Source organism: Acanthopagrus latus, chromosome 21 (genome assembly GCF_904848185.1).
Source record: "Acanthopagrus latus isolate v.2019 chromosome 21, fAcaLat1.1, whole genome shotgun sequence".
Taxonomy (NCBI): domain Eukaryota; kingdom Metazoa; phylum Chordata; class Actinopteri; order Spariformes; family Sparidae; genus Acanthopagrus; species Acanthopagrus latus.
The window spans coordinates 8,020,706-8,043,919 of NC_051059.1; the positions used below are offsets into that span (position 1 = coordinate 8,020,706).

At 45.9% G+C, this 23,214-nt stretch overlaps 1 protein-coding gene across 2 annotated transcripts; it reads left to right on the forward strand.

Moving 5' to 3' along the window:
- The first annotated feature begins 85 nt into the window (after positions 1-85).
- On the forward strand, positions 86-23,214 carry dnm3b (dynamin 3b). 2 transcript variants are annotated; one of them, XM_037084839.1, is made up of 21 exons: positions 86-546; positions 1,039-1,411; positions 3,938-4,011; positions 4,228-4,377; positions 5,541-5,744; positions 6,492-6,590; positions 6,824-6,984; positions 7,351-7,493; positions 7,668-7,803; positions 9,040-9,107; positions 9,861-9,999; positions 10,148-10,234; positions 11,237-11,307; positions 11,473-11,527; positions 13,029-13,142; positions 17,634-17,743; positions 18,811-18,925; positions 19,627-19,791; positions 19,890-20,122; positions 20,226-20,399; positions 21,431-23,214. In XM_037084839.1, exons 2-21 carry the CDS (start codon positions 1,251-1,253, stop codon positions 21,471-21,473), a joined length of 2,502 nt encoding a protein of 833 aa, XP_036940734.1. In that variant the 5' UTR covers positions 86-546; positions 1,039-1,250; the 3' UTR covers positions 21,474-23,214. The 2 variants fall into 2 exon arrangements, with proteins under 2 accessions (XP_036940734.1, XP_036940733.1); XM_037084838.1 differs by having other exon boundaries at positions 86-466.

Below are 23,214 nucleotides of genomic sequence, written 5' to 3' on the forward strand. Positions count from 1 at the left end.
GGCACGGATGTAAACAGGGGGCGGGCTCAGGTAGGCCTAACCTGAAGCCGCGCGGCCAATGGGAGGCGCGGGACCGCGGACGAGGCCGAGGAAGCGCGGCGTCCCATTGGCCCTCCGCCGCGTCCATAGGCTTGCAAGAGGTGGGGGAGAGCGAGGCGCAGCTTCGCAATCACACCGCGGAACGGAGGAGAGGGGCGAAAAAATGATTAATCTGTCAAAGGCGAATTTGTGTTCGGGATGAGACCGCGCTGACATTCAGCCGACCGGAACGAGGCGCGCAGGCGGACACATTTGATGCACAGGGGGGCCCGACGTCAAGCCGATGCGCCGCCATAGCAGGTGGTGCTTGTATAATCGTCCAGGGTCTTGTCACTTGTCTTTGCTGCCTGATCTGCGCGTCGTTTCAGCACTGGACAGCGACCGGGACCGTCGGCCGCTGAACACACCGAGGGAATCCTGAGGCGGGGTAGGCTCACACGGACACGGCACCGTCGACGCGTGATTGCGACCGTGACGTGCTCATTGTTGGCTCCTGTTATTCTTACTGTATGTACCAGCGGGGTGTTTGCATGCACCGATGCTTTTGTTTGTTTTGTGTGTGTGTGTGTGTGTGTGTGTTATTTATTTTTTTTGCCGTCATTACGCGTGATTGGTGCGTGATTTTGTGGAGACCGTTTTGTGAGCGCACGGGATTCGTCCTGTGTGACAGTGTATGGAGCCCACGGAGCCCCGCTCACCAAATGCCCTTGAAACTATGGGCTTCGTGCGGCTCGCCGTGTGTGTGTGTGTGTGTGTGTGTGTGTGTGTGTGCGTGTGTTTGTGTGTGTGTGTTTATGCAAGAAAGAGAGAGAGAGAGAGAGAGAGAGAGAGAGAGAGAGAGGTTATGGTGGTTGTGGTAAGCAACTGCGCAATTGTCTGTCCCTGTCTGTTCACATCTCTCCTTTCTGCACCTCTCTCTCTTCTTCGTCTCTCTCTCTCTCTCTCTCTCTCTCTCTCTCTCTCTTCCCTCTCTCTTCCCTCTCCCTCTCTCTTCTACAGTCGGTCCGACCCTCGCTTGGCTCGGGGCAATGCGCGGCTAGATGACTTCACTACATCAACAAGCACCGCGGTATCCTGGACTAATATAGCAGCTCCACATCTCCCCCCTCCCTCCCTCCTCTCTCTCTCTCTCTCTCTCTCTCTCTCTCTCTCTCTCTCTCTCTCTCTTTCACTCCATTCGCTGATCCCGAGTCCCTCCGTCCAAAGGCACCATGGGAAACCGTGGCATGGAGGACCTGATCCCGCTGGTCAACAGGCTGCAGGATGCCTTCAGCTCCATCGGGCAGGCCTGCAACCTGGACCTGCCGCAGATCGCGGTGGTCGGCGGCCAGAGCGCAGGGAAAAGCTCGGTGCTGGAGAACTTTGTCGGCAGGTAAAGATGACCACCAGAAATAGGATAATCCCTTCTCCCGTTAACCTTGAGGATGACATAAGAGGCCTATGGGGCCCAATCTCTCTGTGCAGAGTTCAAACCATCTCTCCCCAGCTTTGTGACTCCTCTGAGACCTTCAGATATGTTCTGATGTTCTGTGTGTGTGTATATATATATATATATATATATATATATATATATATATATATATATATATATATATATATATATATATATATATATGCCTGTGAATATGTGCCTTTATATCTATATATATATATATATATATATATAAACACAACACTGTGATCTTGGCGCTTTAGCAGAGCAGGGAAGTTGTATTTGGGTTACAGCAGCACCTGAGGGATTTCAGCCCAATCAGCACCAAAGTGCAGTCGGGCCCCTTCACAGTCCTAGAAAACATCCACTGCTTCTTCAGTTTCCAAGCATCCTCTCTCTCAAGTTCATTAATATGTCGCTGACCCTCTAAAACAACAACAACAACAAGGCTGTCATGTTCCCTGCTGTACAGAATGATTCCAGAGACTGCATGTATCCATTTTAAATCACAGTCCTTACCGCACATGCAGCCGCGTCAGCTCCCACTCCTGAAAACACATGAATATTCATCAGCTCGCCCTGGATTTTGGTCACTCACATCAAGTACATTATGAGCAGCTTGGTTTTCTTTTTTCTATGTAAGGATCAGGCGCTTCCCCAGTCTGACCAGGAGTGGGATTCTGCCAGTAATGTCAATTTTAGTGTTTCTTTAAAGGTGCAATGTGTAAAATATTTAGTCAACAGCCAAGCAAATGAAATGATCAACATAATGTGAAGAGATAGCAGTTTTGAAGTTATGATGTGTTTGTGTTGTGCTGCGGGGATATCTACTGGTGTCAGCATGCTAACCAGCTAGCCCCAGACCCATACCAGTACAAAGCTCCCGTGCTAGCGGTGCAAACATCGACACTAACCTGGTGCGCCGAGCTTCAAGTTCGGACCACTAGATGCACATTCTACCAAGCTAACTAGATAGCAGCAGCTCTAGGTAGCAGCAGTTAGCAGTTATTCAGGTGGATATGCCGCCTGCTGCTTGTTTTGACAGGTGGCCAAGGAGGAGCTATATGTAAGTGTTGCCCCCTTTTGAAACCATACTCCAAACAAATGGGAGAAAGCATTTCAAAAGAGTAGCTGCTAACTGCTGCTACTTGCAGCTGCAGTTGTTAGCTGAGGTTTGCCTTGCAGCTAGCAGCCTGGATTGGGAGCTCATGTTATGAAAAAGGCCAGGCCAGAGCCAGCTGGTTAGCATGCTAACCTCAGTAGGTATCTTATATACATTACGTATTGCCCCTTTAATCTTAGAATTTTCTGCAACATTAACTCCCCAAATTGATTCATTTATTGTGGCATTTAATTTGATGTGCCGTGACTGCGCCAGGTGAGATAATATGTAACAAATTAAAGGGTCCCTCCTTCCATTTTACACGTAAAGGTCAGCTTATTCGTAATGAGAGCACCACCCAGCCTGTGAAATCAGTTTGTCTTCTGTGGCTCTGGAGGGAGCTCTCTGATGTCTGAGCAAGTAACCTTGATGATGTCATCAGGGTTATTTATGATTGTGTCCTGAGGGTTGTCTGAGTAAGGCTATAGACTCTGAATGTTTGGCAGAAAATGTTTTTTATAAGCTGGGGGTCCCAAAGACGAGAGAAGGAAAGGTCAGATAAAAAATGCTAGCGGATGCCTGTGCCGCTTCAATTTTGACCGTTTGCTTTTTTTTTCATTCTGCCTCCTCACCGACTTTGTGGACCTCTTAATCGCCATTTCAGAAAGACGCAGCCACAGGCCATTAACTAGATTGTCTTCAGTGTGACCAAGTAGTTTGTTTCTGACAAAACATGTGCAGTTCCAGATGGATGCATTGATTTGTCCTGTTCCAGCCTCATTGAGAGAGTCGTGATGCTGAGTAATGGTCCATCTGTCCAGAACGGGCTCCTCACAGCGCTGAATGGACAAGTGGTGGGCTGGTCTTTTTTTAACTCAGCCCACTTGAGGGAGTTCCGAGGGTCGATACCTGTTAATAAGGTTTCTCAGAGCAGACCTTTTGCACGGGGGGCGGGCTGGCATGATGGCTGCCGTGACTAGTGGACAAAAAGAGCTGGCGCGGAACCCGTCAGGCAGTGGCCGTGTCATCGCTTTTAATTGAGGGAGCAGTGCAGCTCTTCATTCTGAGCACTTTGTTGCAGCAGCAGCAGCAGCTGAGCGCTTCAGGAGCTGTTGTTTTAAAATGGCACCCATCGCACTCACACTGTGTTGAACTGGCTTATAGAATACCAGATGAGTGACATTGACGGCTGTACAGAAGCTGGCGTGTCATTATAGAGGCTGCAATTATGAGAAATGTGCCTTTCAAGAGCCAAAAAGCCTCCAGATGAAGATATCATTATGCCTCGTGTAGCCAGCCCTACACTCTATGATAAGTGTTTACATTGGGGATGGTTAAATATAATGAGCAATGTCTTTCCTTAGGGACTTTCTGCCCCGTGGATCCGGCATTGTCACCCGCAGGCCCCTGGTTCTGCAGCTTATCAGTGCCACTGCAGGTGGGTGCACACACATTACACACCCACGCACGCTGGCATGCGCAACACATACACACGTGCTCAAACGCGGCCTCCCCCCTCTCCCTGTTTTGAAATGCGACTGCTTTTTTTTTTTTTTTTTTTCTCCCCCTCACACTGGCATTATTTTCCTCTCGCGCAGACTGAGCGCAGCCGCCACTAATCTCAGTTCTGTGCTCTCCATTCCCGTCCTCGCAGAATGGGGCGAATTCCTCCACTGCAAAGGGAAGAAGTTCACCGATTTCGATGAGATCCGCGCGGAGATCGAGGCCGAGACGGACCGCGTCACGGGGGCCAACAAAGGCATATCTCCCGTCCCCATCAACCTGCGGGTTTACTCACCTCACGGTACGAAGCCACAACCCAGCTCACCTTGTCGAGTGACATCACGCAATAACACCTTTGAATCAGAGTAGACTGTGAGAAGCAGTGAGTTATCATGTTCTTCTCTTTTCTAGGATTAGGTGCTTTAAAAAAAAAATTGTTCATTCATATTCAAACACACCATACTGATGCTAAACTGATGTCTTGATTGTTTGCACTGTTAAAGAGAATAACCTGAGCCTTGACACGAATTGAATTTGAAGTGGTGGACTAATTAATCGGCTTTCAACCATCTGTGATCCTTTGCCACTAAAACGCCATTTAAACGTGTACTGTGAGTTGTTTGGCATCTGCTCACTGCTGTTAGCCCTTAGCATACACTTTGACTTGATGTACAAGCGGGTACTAAATGGAGATTCAGCCTGCGCAGTCACTAAACCACAACAAGTTATAAAATACAAACATTGTTGGACGTACAAGTCAGCTATTATTTTTACACCACCCCGTGAATGTAAATCCTAAATTATTAAACAGAATCCTAATAGCGTTAGCTTAATTGACTGGATGTTGTTGGTTTGGCTCAGTGGTGGCTGGTGATTCAAAAAAGGGGGAGCAAAGGTGAAGAAAACGACACACCATGTCATGTTATTTTAACACTAGCAACTAGAAAAAATATTCAATAAATGAAACTGACATCTGGTAATTGCTCTTGCCTCTCAACAATGAAGGAGGAGCTACCACCTTCGCCTCAAGGCTAGCAGAGTTAGACATTTTCCTGACCTATTTAGCTGCGTTTAAACTCTGAACTATGAGATAAAAATCGAAGCACACTGATACCTGCATCAACAAAGGTTTGTAAGTTAGCTATATTTGGAAGTCTAGCAATACAAACTAAGATATCCATGAGTTTTTAACGGTGCAACACCGTTGTAATGCTAGTTTGAAGCTAGCTAGTTACTAAGAACCTGGAAAAGGCCTGATAAACTTATTGACAAATATAAAATGGCGAGTAGAATGACTAGCTGTTATCTGGACTTTAAAGTCATGTAATTTTCAGCTTAACATATTTTTGTTTCCACGTTTTAGAGTTCAATGTTGAGGAGGATGAAAAAAATGTAAGGGAAGCTAACAAAATGTCACAGTAGCATTGCTCATTCCTCTTATTTTGCATTCCTCTGACTGCGCAGTGCTGAACCTGACTCTCATCGACCTGCCGGGGATCACCAAGGTGCCGGTCGGTGACCAGCCCGTGGACATTGAGCAGCAGATCAGGGACATGATTATGCAGTTCATAACCAGGGAAAGCTGCCTGATCCTGGCCGTCACTCCGGCCAACACTGACCTGGCCAACTCCGACGCTCTCAAACTCGCGAAGGATGTCGATCCTCAGGGTAAGGATCGTGGGAGGGAAGCCGACTGTCGGAGGGATGTAGGAAGAGGACTGAATGCATTTGAATGATTTGCGAGGCGAACGCATCACATCAGCTGCAGGGATGGTGCTCAGTGTCTGACCTTGTCCTTTGACCTCGCTGAATGTGGCAATAGGATCGCCCTAAAGCGATCGATCAAGTGTCATGTTATTATTGGAAAAACAGGGGGAGCAGGGGAAAAGGGAGGATAAGGGTGGCGTCGAAAGATAATGGCAGGGCTTAAAGAAGAGAAAATCAAAAGGAAAGACACAGGGATAAATACGAAGGGTAAGAAAGGAGAAAGAAATCAAATTAATTCCATGCCCAAAGAGTCTGACCTTCAGACAGAAGAGGAGGACACAGGAGAGGAGGGGAATGGAATTAGCTAGACAGAGGAGGACCTGGACTAAATAACCTTGTGGGAGGGATGAATGATACCAGATGAGGGGAGTGAGTTGAAAGTAATAGAATCAGATCCGAGTAATGATGAAGAAGAAGGAGAATAGGAAGAAGACCGAAACAACAGTTTGAAAGCAAAACACTCAGTTTACAGTTATATAAAATACAAATAAAAGAAGAAAAAACTCACAGTGAAGAAGATTATACCAGAAATTGTTGCATTTGGTTAGAAAAGGGACCAGAGGGATTAATCAATGTGAAAAATGCGCGTTCAAACTTCCAGAATGCATTTTTACATCCTTCCTTGACCCTTTTTGACCCCTTTTAAAGGTATGAGGACCATCGGAGTGATCACCAAACTGGATCTGATGGACGAGGGCACAGATGCCCGAGATGTACTGGAGAACAAATTGCTGCCGCTACGAAGAGGTGAGTGTTGCACAGTACAGTGAGCTATGCCAGACGGATTCCTTCGTTCTCCTACTTACTCTTCCCCATGTAACCTTTCGTCCACTAACTCTGTCCTCACTCTGCCCTCTTTCTTTTCCTCTGCTTCCTGTTTCTGTTTATCGTGCCCGTGCCACTGCCGCCTTCCTCTGCCGCCGGGACCGCCACTGATTATTCCTCCCTCCATTTGCGCCCCCCGTACGTTCCCTCCCCAGGATATATCGGAGTGGTGAATCGCAGTCAGAAAGACATCGACGGGAAGAAAGATATCAAGGCGGCTCTGGAGGCTGAGAGGAAGTTCTTCCTGTCCCACCCGTCGTACAGGCACATGGCTGACAAAATGGGCACCCCACGGCTGCAGCGAGTGCTCAACGAGGTGATCATAGATTTACTCCTAGTGCTTCCCCGCAGCGCACTTCACTTAATTAAGAAGAGGGCAGACTTTTCTTTTTGTACTTCCATTGTAGGGCAATGCCAGCGCTGGTGAGTGTCAGTGGGTGGAAAATGCACTCTCTTTCTAGTTCAGCTCGTAATAATTTATCATCTCACTCAGGCGTGGATTCCACATTTTCTCGGCATTGTTACTGTGTGAATGTTGCGTCATCGTGCATTACAGCGCACACAAACGCACACTCTCGATGGTAAATCGCTGCAGCCAGAATGCCAGTAACGCAATCTACTTATCGATGCTCCCGTGCCGCTGTAATTTGTGTCATTTTCTGCCGGCTCTCTGTCTCCATAGCAACTGACCAACCATATCCGGGACACGCTGCCAGGGTTCCGTAGCAAGCTGCAGTCCCAGCTGTTGGCTCTGGACAAGGAGGCCGAGGAATACCGGGGATACCGACCTGATGACCCGTCCCGCAAAACAAAGCAGCTGTTGCAGTCAGTACCCCAGTTTGCTCACAGCGAGAGCGTTTACATTAGATCTAGTTCACGAAAAGTGAGCGCTGTGCAAAACACCTTCTGAAAAATGTGCACCTCCCTCCTTGGCTCATGGCCGAGAGTTCGGAGGTCGTCGCTTGCCTTTTATTTATTGCACTCTCTCCGTTGTTGCAGGATGGTGCAGCAGTTCTCTGTGGACTTTGAGAAAAGGATCGAGGGTTCAGGGGACCAGGTGGACACCGTGGAGCTGTCCGGTGGAGCAAAAATCAACCGAATCTTTCATGAGCGTTTCCCCTTTGAACTGGTCAAGGTGATACACACTGCACACACTGCACTTGACTGTTTGTGTGCCAGTGGTGCCGACATATTAATGCATATTAATTTAGGAGAAGGCTATAAATGTAGATATGAATTGAGCTATGTGCATACTGGAGTCTGGTGTTCATTCGCAGTCTTGGGTCTGAGAGTGGGAAACAATGTGGCTTGGACAGTGCCACACAACACTACTGTAGCCAATCGGCAACAGAGGAACCAGTTTGCACCCTGGGAGGGGGGGCCCGCTGCAGGGAGGACAAGGCCTCTGTATGTGGGTCACGCGTTCGACCACCTGAGCTACTTGGGGTCACCCTGTGTAACTTTCACTTACCACAGCAGACCTTGCGTTCTTCCCCTTGTAATTTCTCAGCCGAACCTGCGTAACATCACTCACAGATGCTAACCTACCCCCCGTGCAGAAGACACTCAGAACTCTGCCGATTTTTCTGGCTCAGCCGGCCCAGTTGTAAGTGTCGTTGCCAGCCCAACATGTATTTGGGGGCGGAGCTTTTGAAGGAGCGCTGACTCCACCTTTAAATCGCGTCTTCATTTCTTGTGTTTTTGCTGGTGCAGCAACCTGATGCTCGTGGTCCTGATTTTTAAAATGAATGAGGGAATCTTCCAAAGGCACCCTCAGTCCATACAGTGTAGGAAAAGTGAAATCTCTTTTCAGATTTCATTTATTTTACTTAATTTAAGGCAGTCAAATTTAAGTATAATGAATCTCTGCTGTACTCAATGTGTAACCTATTAATTGAAGGATTCAAACACCCCCATTTGCTAAAACTCCCAAATTCCCCATAAAAACTGATTTAATGACCTCAGTCCTCACTGACAGTCTTCTGCATTATTCTATCTTGTTTAAAGATAGTGACATTTTCCTGAAACTGCACAGGGAGCAACTGAAATAATAACAGTCTTTAACACTTTATTTGTCGTGTAAATAGGACAATTAAATCTTGACGGTTAAATATTAGACTAAATGATACGTTTTTACACTCAGTTTCCTCCTTTGGTTTCTTTTGTGATTGTCTCCTGAATGATCCCCGAATAGCTTCACTACTATCAGTGCCTGTTCAAACTGATTGTACAAATACAGCTTTTTCCCTTCTGTTTTTTTGAATATCGTAATCAGTCTTTGTATCTCTTGACGCTGTCTCTCGTCTTTTACAGTTTCACAGCTCTATTCTCTGTGTCCCCTGTCTAAACTACTCCCCTCTGTTCCCCTCAGATGGAGTGCGATGAGAAGGAGATGCGTCGGGAGATCAGCTATGCCATCAAGAACATCCACGGTATCAGGTAGGAACAGCCAAACTAAAATATATTCTTTTCTTTTTTGTTTTCCATGCCTGCCTGCTCTTGCACCAAAGTCACACTGTTTTCCCTTCCCAAAAAGCACAAAAGTCCTCCAAATATTTGAGATACACTCCTGGGGGACCTCCATGTTCTGCCTTTTAACATTATAAAGGTATGAATGCCTGTATTGACAGTCTGAAGACAGTCATACGTATTAGTGTCGATGTAGCAAACATCATAACAAGTAAAAATACAGAGGTTTTTTTTAAATTTGGTTTGCCAGCGGCCTAAAATACATGGTTTGTGTGGGGATTTATGAACAAGGGAGGAGCATGCTGTCCCTCTTTTTTTTTCTTTTTTTTCTTTTTTTTATGTTTAGCTCAGCCTCCCCGTGTGTTTCTATATTGACTCAGCAGCGGTTAGCCACCATAACAAAAAAAAAAAATTGCCACCCAAGTGAGGGAGAGTCTGACATTTAAAGAAACATCGCATTTCAGCCCGAATTCTCTCCAAAAACAATAGCAGGGCCGCTATCTGCCATGACTGCTTTTCTTTTTTAAAAACGACATCCATAAGAAAAAAAAAAGGTTTTGGCCGTAACCCTTTTATTATCGCAACAGCCACCGACTGTTCACTACAAAGGCTGTGGTTACTACTGGAAGAACCGAATTCGGGGCAAAAATAGACGTCACTGAAAAGGGAATCCACTTTTCACCACAATTATATCCCTTTCCTCTTCCTCTTGGTGTGTTTCAGGACTGGACTTTTCACCCCAGACATGGCGTTTGAGGCCATCGTGAAGAAGCAGATCATAAAGCTGAAGGGGCCCTGCGTCAAGTGCGTGGACATGGTGATCCAGGAACTGATCAACACCGTGCGCCAGTGCTCCACCAAGGTAGTCCATGTGGTTTTTGACTGGGGGTTTGGAAGAGGGAAGGAGGGGAGGATAATTGATCAAGGATGAATGAAACTCCAGTTGAAAAATGATTATGATTTTTATATTAAAAATGTAACGGCTGACAAGCTGCGTGATGCATTTTCAGCTGGAGTGCTTCCCAATGCTGCGTGAGGAAACAGAGAGGATTGTGACGTCTCACATCCGAGACAGAGAGAGTCGGGCCAAGGACCAGGTAACACTCAGGAGTTTGTAATTATGGAGAAACTTTTGCTTTTGAGGGAAGATCTGTGACATGCATACACAGATACAGTGTGTACGCAAAGCAAACAGCTCGGTCAGGTTTTATTCACAGAGAGATGCACATCCAATCCCTTGTTTTAGAATAGATACTTACATTTTAATGATGATTTTTAAGGGTCGTAGAGGATTTGCTCATAATGATATGCCTGAGGTCCTGTGGTAGAACGATCCTGACCGAGAGGTGACGGAGCTTTTTCTGTTCAGGCCGATTAGTTCTGGGAATGGCCTGTAGGAAGCCACAGTGGAAGCTGATACAATATCTTCTTCCGCTTTTAAAAAATGTACTATTATAAACTTGCATTTAATTGTTTTTACTGTTTGTTTTATTAATTTAAATGTTAATTTTGTTGATCCTTCTTTATGTTTCACTACCTGTTGCATTTTATCCTGATATTTGTTGCAATTTATGGGTTTTAATTGTATGCCAAGTGCTTAAATGAATACTAATAGCACAGAATGGTACAACCCTCTTTAAATGGACTTATTCTTTCTTCCTTTCGCTAAAATGAATTGTGTTAAAGAGGGGCTAATTGTGCTCGAAAAATCATGGAACACAATGAAAAACATGTTGGAAATGTTCACATTTCATGGGTTTCCGCGCTAAATTGCTGGCTACTTTCACCAACATGTGTGCTAGCTAGCTCAGCCTACACCTACTTGTAAATTCTGAATGTGTTGTACTGGATGTTGATGCTTGTGCATGTCACAGGGAAACAATATGGGAGAGATGCATTATTTGCTTTTCAAGAGTTAGACGAGAAGATGGATACCACTTTCATTCCTGTGTGATGGAAATGTGTGATGGCTGCAGCTACGTACTTAGTGCACAGATTAGAAAGAGGAATCAATCTTTTCATCTCATTTGCTGCAAAAGAAAAATCATGCCAATCCAAAAATGGCAAACTACTGTATTTGTTTATGTGCTGTCTTCCAGGTTCTGCTGTTGATAGACGTCCAGCTGTCTTACATCAACACTAACCACGAAGACTTCATCGGCTTTGCTAAGTAAAGACCCCGTCTATTAGCTCGGCACCGCCGCCGTAAATTATTCATGCTTATCAGGCTTGTGAAAAAAAAAACAAATGTGAAGAAGTCCTCCTTTTACCCCTGTCGTGTTTTTCTCCCCCTCTCTCCCGCCATCTCCCCGCGCTGTTGTCTCTCCACCTGCAGTGCGCAGCAGAGGAGCAGTCAGACTAATAAGAGCCAGAGTTCAGCGGGAAACCAGGTGAGCGTTTGTCAGGTCCGCCCTGTCATACTCGAACAGCCGAGCACAAGGTCAAGGCAGGACCGCACGTCCGCACGCGGCAGCAGGATGGCTACTGCAGAGAGAGAGACGCTGAAATGAAAGAGATCCGATCCGGTATCGCTTTCATTCCAGCATGTCGTGCACATTGCACACATTTTATGTTATATACATGTTTACCTCGAGTTTCCTTAGATTCTGTTATTATGATTTATATTTAAGTCATGCACGCTGTGTTATGTTTAGCCGGGCACCGGTTGTGTACAGTGGTTTGTTTGCTTCTTTATGATTTTATCTGAGTAAGAGAATCACTTTTGGGTTCTGTTACTTTATGCCACCATCATCACTGGTGTTGTTGTTGAGACATTTCCCTTTGTTTGAACCCCTCCTGTGTCATCAAGGTGCCACTTTGCATTTCATCCCCCATCCCTTAGTGAGAATCTCAGCTGCCCTCTTATGGGTGTCTGTTGGTGAGTATCGCTCATTGTGGGTTTATGGTTTGCAATGTCATTTGTGCCTGCAGTAACACTTCTGCCCATTGTGTGGTGCTCTGCCGCACCGCTGCATAGAAACCTGTCATTTTCTCGTCTCCCCACTCAGACAGGCTTATGTGTGGGCAGGGGGCATTTTCTTTAAGACCGGTTGCACAAGAGAAGCTGCCATTTTTTTACTTTTTTTTTTTTAATAGTGCCACCAGGTTTCTAAACCCCCCACATTCCTTCCTGTTGCAGGCCTCCTCTCCTCCCGCATCAGGCCTGATTGTAAGAGTTTACTATCTAACCATTTACTCTCTAACACCCCCTCCACCCACCAAGGTCTGCAGACTACAAGGGGTTGCCGCCTAAACAGAAAATCAAATTCGCCTTGGGTTTTGGCATTCAAAATATCAACCTTTAGACTGAGTGTGTGAATCCATGCACGACAGCTCGCTTATTTGCGCCTATGACAGAAAGGCTTTGCGATGATTTGGGTAACCTCCTTAGTGGGTCTTAGGCGGTGCAAGACTGACAGTAATCTAACCTAATAATCACTTGGCGCTGCGCCCACAGGCCTGTTTGTGTAGGGCTTGCAGGGTTAATACACCTAACACAGTTAACACACAACCACACACGGACACGCGCTTTATTGTGCGCTCGAGGCACTTAACACAATGGCCACGTAACAAGCTCACGCGGGCCTCTGCTTGTGGCGACGTGAACACAGCTGCTCGCACGAGACTGCACTGACACACAGTCACATGCCAGGCCCCGAGTGAGTCACACAGACGCACCTAACCCCCGACCTTCACACACACACACACACACACACACACATTCCATCGCATCTCATGCATTGCTGACGTGCACGGATTGATTCATCAAAATTAATGTGGATGAAGAGCTCCTGTCATCTTCTCGCTCTCTGAGTTTTTATTGTATTTCACCTTTTTTCTGCATCAGAGCTTTTTTTTTTTTTTGACTTTGTGACCTCACCCTCCCCACAGGTGATTCGCAAAGGCTGGCTGACCATCAACAACATCAGCATCATGAAGGGAGGCGCCAAAGAGTACTGGTTTGTGCTGACCGCCGAGAGCCTCTCCTGGTTCAAGGATGATGAGGTGAGTACAAAGCAGCCGTTGTCTCTGTTTTCTCTAATCACACTGGATAAAGTGACTCTGTAAAGTGAAAGAGATCGCGACTCTTCACCAGACTCTGCAGTTCCCCTCAACCTTACAGAGCGCTTTAGTGTCTTTCAGCTAATTGTTTCGGTTTCCCAAGCAGCAAACTCACAGCAGTGTCACCCAGAAGCTCTGGAAACAAATAGCAGAAGTGCTGCAACGGGTGTTTATTTACTCGATTTATTAAAGTTGTTTGGTCTATAAAATGTCAGAAGATGGTGGAAAATGATGATCAGTGTTTCCCAAAGCTCAAAATGGCGTCCTTAAAAGTCTTGTTTTTGTCCACAGCGTAAAGATATTCAGTTGACTGCCATAGAGGAGTAAAGAAAACAGGTCAGGTTTGTAGGCTTGTCCCGGTTTTCTCTTCAATTTCCTATTTCAGTCCTTTATGTTGAGATCACCTGAATCTCCTCTGAGTAAGAAGGGTAAATATTCTTCATGGAACAACTGTTTTGATCTTCCAGGGGCACTGTGTAGTTTTGAAGATGAAATTCACGCTCAAAATTTTAATATTCATGATATTAATGAGGTAATAATACAAACGTTCACAAGTGAATAAACAAGCTGTTCTCAGAGGAGGAAAAAAAACACTGTTTGAAGCCAGCAAGGTGGCAGGGTCTGCCACATATAAACAAAGTGAGAGTGAAACTGTGTTGTCCTTTGAGGTCAGCATTTAAACGCAGTTCATTTTTCCCTAAAACTACATAGTGCATTTTTTATTCTCTTTTTGAATTAAAATATACTGCAACAAAAAAAGGGGGAAAAAAAGAAATCATCTAAAGCTGACAGATGACGGTCTGATGTTGTGCAGAGTGGAACAAGCAAATAACTTCGTAGGCCCACATACCAACATTGGATAAATGACTTGGACGTCTTTGGAACACTTTTTTTTTCACAATTTCATCACAATTTTATTAATTTTTTTCTCATTATCATTGAAAACACATCAGACAGACCAACAATGACAAACAGAGGACAGCATGGACAGGATGCAGCATTTGGTCCGTCCTGCTGGCTCTTTTGGCGGGCTGATGTCTATCTGCCTGTCTGTGCCTGCTGTACAGGTTGGGGGATATTCTGCACAGCAAGTGTAGATAGGCGGACACACTGCAACTCATTCAGCCGGTCGCTGTTGCTGCTGCTTTGCTGTTTGTTTACCGGACCTTGTTTAGTCTCTTGCCAGGATGAAGCTCCAGCCGATACACAGAGCAGAATCTGCAGACAACAGTGATTTCTCCGGGCTCGATTGTAAAATAGATCTGTGTGTGTGTGTGGTTCCACTTGAATGTGGGTCAACTTAACTGGTGCCCAGTTTACTCTCTGAGAGCATTTCGCCTTTGTTTAAGAGGGGATCACCGCAGTGATGGAGCAGTTTACTGTACGGGTTACGTATGTGGCCGTGGTTCTGTCATCCACTCGTTCTTTCCATTCATTTTTCCCTTTTGTCTCGGAGTTTCCCTTCTTTCCTCTCTTTCTTCTCTCCCCACCTCTTTCCACTGGGAGTTCAGGCATTTTGCCTCTTCTTTTTTGCAAATTTGGATCCGTCCCAACCCCGACCAAATGTTCACTCGCAGACACCCAAAATATATGAAAGCTCGCTCGAGACGGCGCGCAGGCCGCTCAGCGCTGGGTCCACAGATTGTCATGTGATACGCTGGTGCGGTAATATAGGAAATTATAGACTCTGCAGCTTCGCCTCGTATATTTCTGTTTTTACACTCCCTGAACTTTCTGAAGTCGCGTATGCATGCATGTGCACACGCGCGGACGCACATACACACACACGATTCGCGCGCCCTCCTCCCTCTCTTGGTGTGGTTGGCAGTTGCTCGCATTCTTGGCAGGAAAATCACAAGTTTTTAATCCAAGCATCGGCCCCCAATGTTTCGGCAGAGAGAAAACCCTTCTATTAAATATCAATTCCCCCCCCCCCCCAACCGCCCCAACCACGAGCTATCACTCCACGATGGTGAGTCACTGTTTTGACTCTGAACAATGCAGAATATTCCCCGTCAAACAGCGAGCAGTCGCATATTTTCGCCTCAAACCAACAACGGGACCTCTCCTAAGGCTCATTTAACTGAGCGGTGGTTGTGTTCTTTGTGCCTTCTCTCACCATCTGCAGAACACTTTTCCTACAAACTTTCCTTGCAGTTATTTGACACCACAGATATTTACACCAGTGTCCTTTCCTATGCCTCAAGTCTTCCAAGCCCATTCTGGCCACCCACAGAAATAACTTCACTGGAGGTGTCTGACTGTATTTTCAAACTCCACTTGATTGATTGGCCCTCGTTCCTTCTTGGCCCGTGTCAGATGCTTTGCAGCCACACTCGCTCCCCTCCTCCACCTCCTCCTCCTCCTCCTCCCCCCCCCCCCCACCCCCCCCACCCCCTTCCAGTGGACCACATCTTCATCAGAGCACCAGGCTAGCAGCCTGCACACTTACTCATTCATGCTATAAATTATGAGAGCTCGCTATTTCGTGAGCTTTGGCCTCAGAGCTTCTTAGAATTTAGATTCTTTTTTTTTTTTTTACCCCCCCTCCCTTTTTACACTTTGTGTTGTCAAATCTGCAGTTAGTGTTGGAAAGTGGTGATGTCTGTTTATTCCAAAAAGCAGTGAAAAAGGAAGTGGTGAGTGTTAGAATGCACTTAATACAGGTGGATATAGATCACATACAGAAAACAGCAAAAGGGCGAGAAGGAAGGAACAGATGCAAAAAAAAAAAAAATTCAGACAAACATCTCGGATGCCAACAGAGAGACAGAGAGAGCGACACAGAAAGACAGACTGACAGACGAGGGTCCATGCCCAGTCTAACCAATGTGCAGACTACTGTACACCAGTATGACAATGAACAGGTAGTCTGAACACTGGGTGGACGGAGCCGGAGTTTAAGAGCCAGGCCTTGAGTGCTGTTTTTCTGCCATTCCAGATGCTCTGTGCCCTCCCTGCGCCCCTCTCTCCATTTTGCCAGCAAGGGTCCCCGTCTTATCGAAAAAAAAAAAAAAAAAAAAAAAAAACCCTCCAAAGCCGCGAGTCGCCTCGTCCGCGTTGGCCGCTCTCTGGTGCGCGTCTCTGTCTTGGCGTGTTTATTTTGTTTTTGGTAGATGTTTTGAGGTCTGGGTCCCCTCGCGGTCCGTTTCGGTCACGCCGGCCATGAAGAGTATCCAGCCTTGACGTGGCATATTCGCTCAGACGACTGGGACAGACTGGCTGCACGTTCAGGGAGGGGATATTACAAAAAAGAGGGAAGGAGAGAGACGGAGGGGGGGAGTGAGTGAGTGAGAAAGGGAGAGGAAGAGAGAGGAAGAGGGAGGGGACCCGCGTGACCATATATGGGCCGCAGTGACCCCTTGGGGAATACAACCCAGAAGAGTGTGCGGACTTTCCTCGTCTTCCCTTCTTTCCCCTCTCTCCTCATCCTCCTTAATTCTTACCTGCGACCATCTACCGCCACTTTCCAGACCTTCGGACCAGATGTGGGCTTTCTTCTGCAAATCTTTTGCAAATCCACTTTTGCGCTTGCTTCTTCTCGGCCTCTCGTCCTCATCCTCCTCCTCCTCCTCCTCCTCCTTCTCCTCCTCCTCCTCCTCCTTCCTTCACCCGCCGTCTCTTTAACTTCTCCCTCCTTCCCTGGTTCTCTGTGTGCTGCTAAGCACTACCAGATGTTGAGTTTTAACGCCAGGCTGTCATTTAATCTCTCTCCCTCTCTCTCTCTTTCTCTCTCTCTCTCTCTCTCTCCCTCCTTCTTCAAAAAAAAAAAAAAATCAGGCAGGAAGTGGGCCCCTCTGGAATGGAAAGAAAAAATATTGAAAAAATATAGAGGGGGAGGGATAAAAGAAAAGAGACGGAGAGAGTTAAGAAAGACGGAGGCCGGGATGGAGTGCTGGAAAGGAGAGCGGAGCCGCATTCAGGCCTCTAGCATCCGTCGCGGGCCTCCTTTTTTGAGTCGTGTCACAGCCGCGACCTCGGAAGACCAACGTTGTGTCTGAGCAGTTCCCTCTCTGGGTGTCCAGCGCTTACGCATATCAGCGCTTCACTCAGCCTTTAGCTACCAGCTCTCCCCGGCAAAAAAACCGCACCGTGTACAGCGACTGTGTCTTGACCCACACTGTAATGACTTCCACATGTGCTATCCTTCTCTTTCTCTGTTTCTGCTTCTTCCCCCTTCTCTACCCCCCCTCTACCTCCCACCCTCATTTCTCCCCCATTCCTCCTCTCTCCTGTCACCCCCTTTTCTCTTTGCCCCCCCCCCCCCTTTAAAAACCTGATTTCACCTTTCTCTTATGGATCCGATCCTCTCTGATTTTTTTTTTTTTTGCGGCGATTTCATTGCGCAACGATTCAGAAAATAACAAACAGAGCAAATCGCATTAGTCATGAGAGTGCTCACGCTCCGTGCCCTTCTGTTTTTCTCATTCTCAGGAGAAGGAGAAGAAGTACATGCTCCCTCTGGACAACCTGAAGGTCCGCGATGTGGAGAAGAGCTTCATGTCCAGCAAGCACATATTCTGCATTTTCAATACGGAGTCAAGGTCAGCTGTGAGATCTTCAAATTAGAATTAAAAATTAATTCTCTTTCTTTAAAAAAAAGAAAAACTTCTAGTTCCAAAAAATAAAACTTTTGACGGCAATCACATGCTGCAGATGGAGTTAGAGAGTTCAGGGGCCTGTGTTCTGGCGCAGCGGCTGAAATATGTTTTAGATTACGTGTTTTGTACAGTATGTATGCTTGCATGTACGGCCGGGACAAACTGGAACTTCTTCCAGTGGATATGCAGCTCAGTTCATGGAGTTTATCATTTATATTTTGTGGCAGATTAGTATCAGAAGAACAAAATAAACCTAACAGCTAATTAGAAAAACAGAATTTTGTAAAAATGCTTCAATATTAGGTTGATGATCATCATGTAGGACAAAACAAACAGCCCTGACAGCACTGTAATCAGAACAGGGTGAATCTGTGTCAAATGTTTTGTATCAGGCCTGAGCTTTGAGTCATTGGTGAAGAACGTCCTGTAAAAAGTTTTATTGTAATTCATTCATCCATCTGAAGAAGTTCTTGGCTCAACACCTAAAAAAGGGTTAAACAACAACCTATCCCATGACCCAATACTGTCAATACTTCCAGATGCTCAGAGGTTGAATCTTTCCTTCAACTCTCTCTGTTAACATCAGATTTATAACATGTATTTAAGGGTGCAATATGTAAAACCCGTACTCCAAACAAATAGGCGACAGATCGTCAGAAGATGTCATAACTTCTGCTAACTACAGCTGCTGTTAGCTGCGCAGAGAGGTCAGAGCACTGGAGAAGTGTTGGTGTTGTGTACCATAGGGCCAGAGGCACATAGTGGTGAGGGGCTACCTGGTTAGCATGCTAACTTCAGTGGTAGATAACTCTGCAACACAGCACATAGATTCCCAACTGTATTTTCTTGAAACCCTGTTAATAATTTAACTTAATTGTTGAACATTTTTAAACTAAATATCTTACATATTGCTCCTTTAATCAAATACACTATTTTGTATATTTTGATGATTGTTGGATTAGGATCTGAGCAGTTTTTGAACGCATGTCGCCCTGTGTCACGGTGTGTAGGAATGTGTACAAGGATAATCGCACCCTGGAGTTGGCTTGTGACTCTCAGGAGGACGTGGAAAGCTGGAAGTCGTCTCTCCTGCGTGCTGGCGTCTATCCTGAGAAGGTCACTACGGTGAGCAAACTCATTGGTTCTCTAAACTTTTGGTCCTGACAAGAGGTGGTTGCCTGTTGCCCTCCTAAGATAGTCATTTTTACTGACCCTTGCCCTTGAAAGTTGTATATGCATATGAATTTGAGCACATTCAGCAGGGCAATAATGGAAATAAACTGTTTGTCTTCTTTACCTTAGTTTTCTTGCATTTGAACTTTGATGCTGTGATTTAAAAAAAAAAAAGAATGCATCCTGCATTAAAGGGGCAATATTTGGGAACGGGCATCCTTTCATTATTCATATTCAAAACATAAGCATATCAACAGCATAACCACTAACTGTAGCTGCTGTTAGCTCGTTAGCTCAGTTAACTGTGCAGCTAGCAGGGCAGACTGGGAGCTTGAGGCACAGGGGCAGTGTTAGTGTTTACACGGCTAGCACAGGAGCCAGAATGGGCTGGGGCTAGCTGGGTACGCTAACTTCACGAGATATCTCTGCAAAACAATACGTAGACGTCAAAATGTCATTATGTCGACTGATATGTCTTCACATTCTCTTGATAATTCTAGTTATTTTATAATGCCCTCAACTGAAATTCTTACATATTGCAGCTTTGAAGATTTGTACAATGCACCCATTTTTCTTTTGTAAATGTCGGCCCCTCTTTTCCCGTGCACCTCTCTCTCACTGTCTCATCATATTTCTGCTGTCTCCCTCTGTAGGTTGAGAGTGAGACCACCTCCACCTCAGATAACTTCTCCATGGACCCTCAGCTGGAGCGTAAAGTGGAGACCATCCGTAACCTGGTGGACTCCTACATGGCGATTGTCAACAAGTGCATCCGGGACCTCATGCCCAAGACCATCATGCATCTCATGATCAACAATGTAAAGCGATTCATCAGATGTCCGAAGAAGAGATTCTAGTGCCATGATAATAGTGAAATTCTGACTCGCCGCCCTGTATTACCTCTACCTGCCACTAGGTGAAGGAGTTCATCAATGCAGAGCTGTTGGCCCAGCTGTACTCTGCAGGTGACCAGAACGCCCTGATGGACGAGTCCCAGGAGCAGGCCCAGAGGAGGGACGAGGTGCTGAGGACCCACCAGGCCCTGAAGGAGGCGCTGAGCATCATCGGTGATATTTCCACCTCCACCATCACTGTCCCCGTACCTCCGCCTGTTGACACGTCCTGGATGGGCGGACAAGGTGGTCGCAGGTAAAGTGGCTGGGGTTGAACTGATCATATGAACAATGATCATATGAGCTACAAGAGCTCTTTTTACTGTGAAACCGCATTCTATACTTTATCCTTTCTCCAGGTCTCCTCCAGCTAGCCCCACGGCCCCAAGGAGGATGTCTTCAGGCCAGCGCCCGGCCCCCCGAGGGGCCCCACCACCGCCAAACCGCCCAGGACCCCTGGGGCCCTTTAATAACAGTGCTGACAGCCCTCAGGCTCCCAGCCGCCCTAACAGGGCTCCTCCTAGCATCCCCAGGTAAACACAGCCTTCACATAACTGTTCTGTTAGCAAGATGTTGTGCATGTTGAATATTACCAACAAATACATTGAATCTTTTCACATATAATTCAACACAACAACGTTATTGAAAGACGAAAGAACATGGAGCATTCTGCTAATATTAAGTTATTAATATTAATCATGATATTCTTCTCATTAATGTAATCTCAGCTGCTCTGTACAGCTGCTGCACTCGTTCAGGAGTTTTCCAGCCATCTAATGTAATCTGCTCTTCTAACGTCAGCTAACAGATGAGCAGGTGAACCTGACAACAGATAATGTCCGCACTGATTCCCCTCTCAGTGTAGTTACTTACTTAAGTAACGAGTAAAAAACAAGTGTGGCTCCATCCAAGCTCACAAAGCTCACAAATTAACACTTTGTATCTTTTTTTTTTTTTAGTCGGTACGAAGACCAAAGTGTAAAACAACACCCCCGCTCGTCCTCCTCAGTTAGTGAGACACGCGCAGGACATAGAGAAGAGAAAGAAATATTCAAGCAACTTTCAGATGAAGAGAGTAATTCCTGTTTCTCACGACAGTTTTAAAGAAAAAGGGGCTCGCATTTTGTGTATCGATAACTGCTAATCACGGGGGTCCCACCCTGTCGGTCATCATCGAGAGGCTGTAGGACAGTGGTGTGCGCAGACTCTTTAAGAGGCAGGGGCAAAAAAATGTATGTTTCCAATGCATCTCCAATCTTTATGCTAAGCTAGGCTAAGTAGCCGCCAGCCACAGTCTCATGAGAGTCGTGTTGATCTTCTCATCTAACACCTCATTTTTGTTTTTAAGAATATTTACATTGCTCATTTTGACCATTTGTGTTAATTTTTTTTGCACCGATTTGTGCTTTGAAGACTCTAATTTTTTTCCTATTATTGTTATTTGTACAATAAACATACTGTAGCATCTGATAAACTTGTGGGAAGTTTGAAGACTAATCTCTTCTCTTCTCTTCTCTTCTCTTCTCTTCTCTTCTCTTCTCTTCTCTTCTCTTCTCTTCTCAAGCCGGCGCCCTCCGCCGTCTCCTACAAGACAAGCCCCACCATAAACATCCGAAGGGCTTCCTCACACCCCCATCACCTCCCACTCCCATCCCCTCCATCCCTCCTCTCTCAGCCATGGCTCTGCTGTCCTGGTTGCTCCTTAGTGCAGACACAGACGTCTCTGACCCTTTGACCCTCAGTTTCCTGCCAGGTGACGATGTCCATATATCTATGTACAGTATGGTACTTGTCTTGTGGTGTATGTGTATGTGCGCTTGTTGCTCGCCTTCCGGTCCAGGTTTGCTTTAGCAGATCCACTTCCCAGTATCAGTCCCTGGAACCTCTGCGCCCCCATCCACCCACCCACCACCACCACCACCACCACCATCATCACACATCAAACCCCTCACTGAGTCAGCCACTCCCCCCACTTGCTGCTTCTACATGAGAATATGCTCAGCAGTCGTACTGCCCTACTCATTCCAAAATGCAGCATGGCACATAAGCTGCTTTTATTGCATGGGAGTGTGTGTATGTAGAGTGTGCGTGCGTGTGTTTTGTGTGTGTGTGTGTATACAAGGGAGGAACTAATTTGCCTATATGTAGGCTGAGTATGATTTAGTATTGTATTAATTTATTGTATAATGCCCCATTAAGTGTTAATTATCAGCTTAATGTTCTCTTAGGAACAGAAGTTGTATCTTAGTATGTGTGTGTACGTGCGTGTTTGTGTGCGAGTAACTCCGTGTATGTGTGCGTAAGGGTGTGTGTGTGTATGTGTGTGTGTGTGAGGAACACGTGCGCATGTGCCGTTTGTCTGCACGTTCAGTTGTATTTGTTTTCATGGTTGAAGCTGTTAATGATGAATCATTAAAAACCCACCGGGGGTAAAAATTTAATGTTGGACTTTTGTGAGTTGTTCCCGTGTTGTAGTAGCAGCCATACACACATAGCAAGGCTGAGGAGCACCTTCAGTACTCTCTATATGGAAACAGCCTCAATAATGCATTTAACCCCGTCATAGGTGTCCACCTGTGCTGTATCGGTGGTCAAGTTGTGACCCTCGCAGCCTTAAGCTCCGATACAGACGCTGACACGTGCGATGGAACTTGCCACTTGAAAAAAAAAAACAAAACAAAAAAAACCCAATGTATTTTGTTCCTTGTTGAATGAACAAAGAACATGTATTTACATGTTTCCATTTAGCCTTTTTCTCAGGTTTGAAACATGCAACTCCATGCACATCACAAACTAGCGCTCTCTCTCTCTCTTCTCTCGACTCGTCTGACCTCTCTTACTTCCTCCGCTCTCGCGACCATTGAAGCCAGTCTGTAAGTCAGCGTCTGCGCCAGAGCTTAAGGTGCTGTCGTCATTGTTCAAGTGCTTCTCTGTCACTTTGTTATTGTGTATGTGGGCCTAAACTGTGTTCTGATGTATATAGGTAATGATAAGGAGATACTGTACCTGTGGACTATAAAGACCTCATCAAGGATCCTAGCGCTTTAATCGTTCTCTGTGTCTCTATTCACTAAATGCTCTCTTCTCTCTAATTTAGACTGCCTTACCGGCATGAATTACAATTCTGTATTGCCAAAGCTAAATGTAGAAAGAGAATCGGAAAGTGGAACAAAAGAAAATCAGTGATTAAAAAAAATCTGCTGAAGACCAACAACAACAAAAAACGGGATCTGTTGTAGTGAGACGGCATTGTTTAGCGGAGGGCATAATGTTAAGCTGGGAAATGCATCAGTTGTTATTTTCGGTGTCTCTGTATCGCTCCTCAATAAACTTCTTCCTCATAATGTC

Excerpts from the sequence above, each read along its gene's own strand:
- dnm3b (XM_037084839.1), top strand. The coding sequence starts at position 1,251 with ATGGGAAACCGTGGCATGGAGGACCTGATCCCGCTGGTCAACAGGCTG. Across the intron at positions 9,108-9,860 it reads AAGAACATCCACGGTATCAG|GACTGGACTTTTCACCCCAG; the intron begins GTAGGAACAGCC and ends GGTGTGTTTCAG. Across the intron at positions 11,308-11,472 it reads GACTTCATCGGCTTTGCTAA|TGCGCAGCAGAGGAGCAGTC; the intron begins GTAAAGACCCCG and ends CTCCACCTGCAG.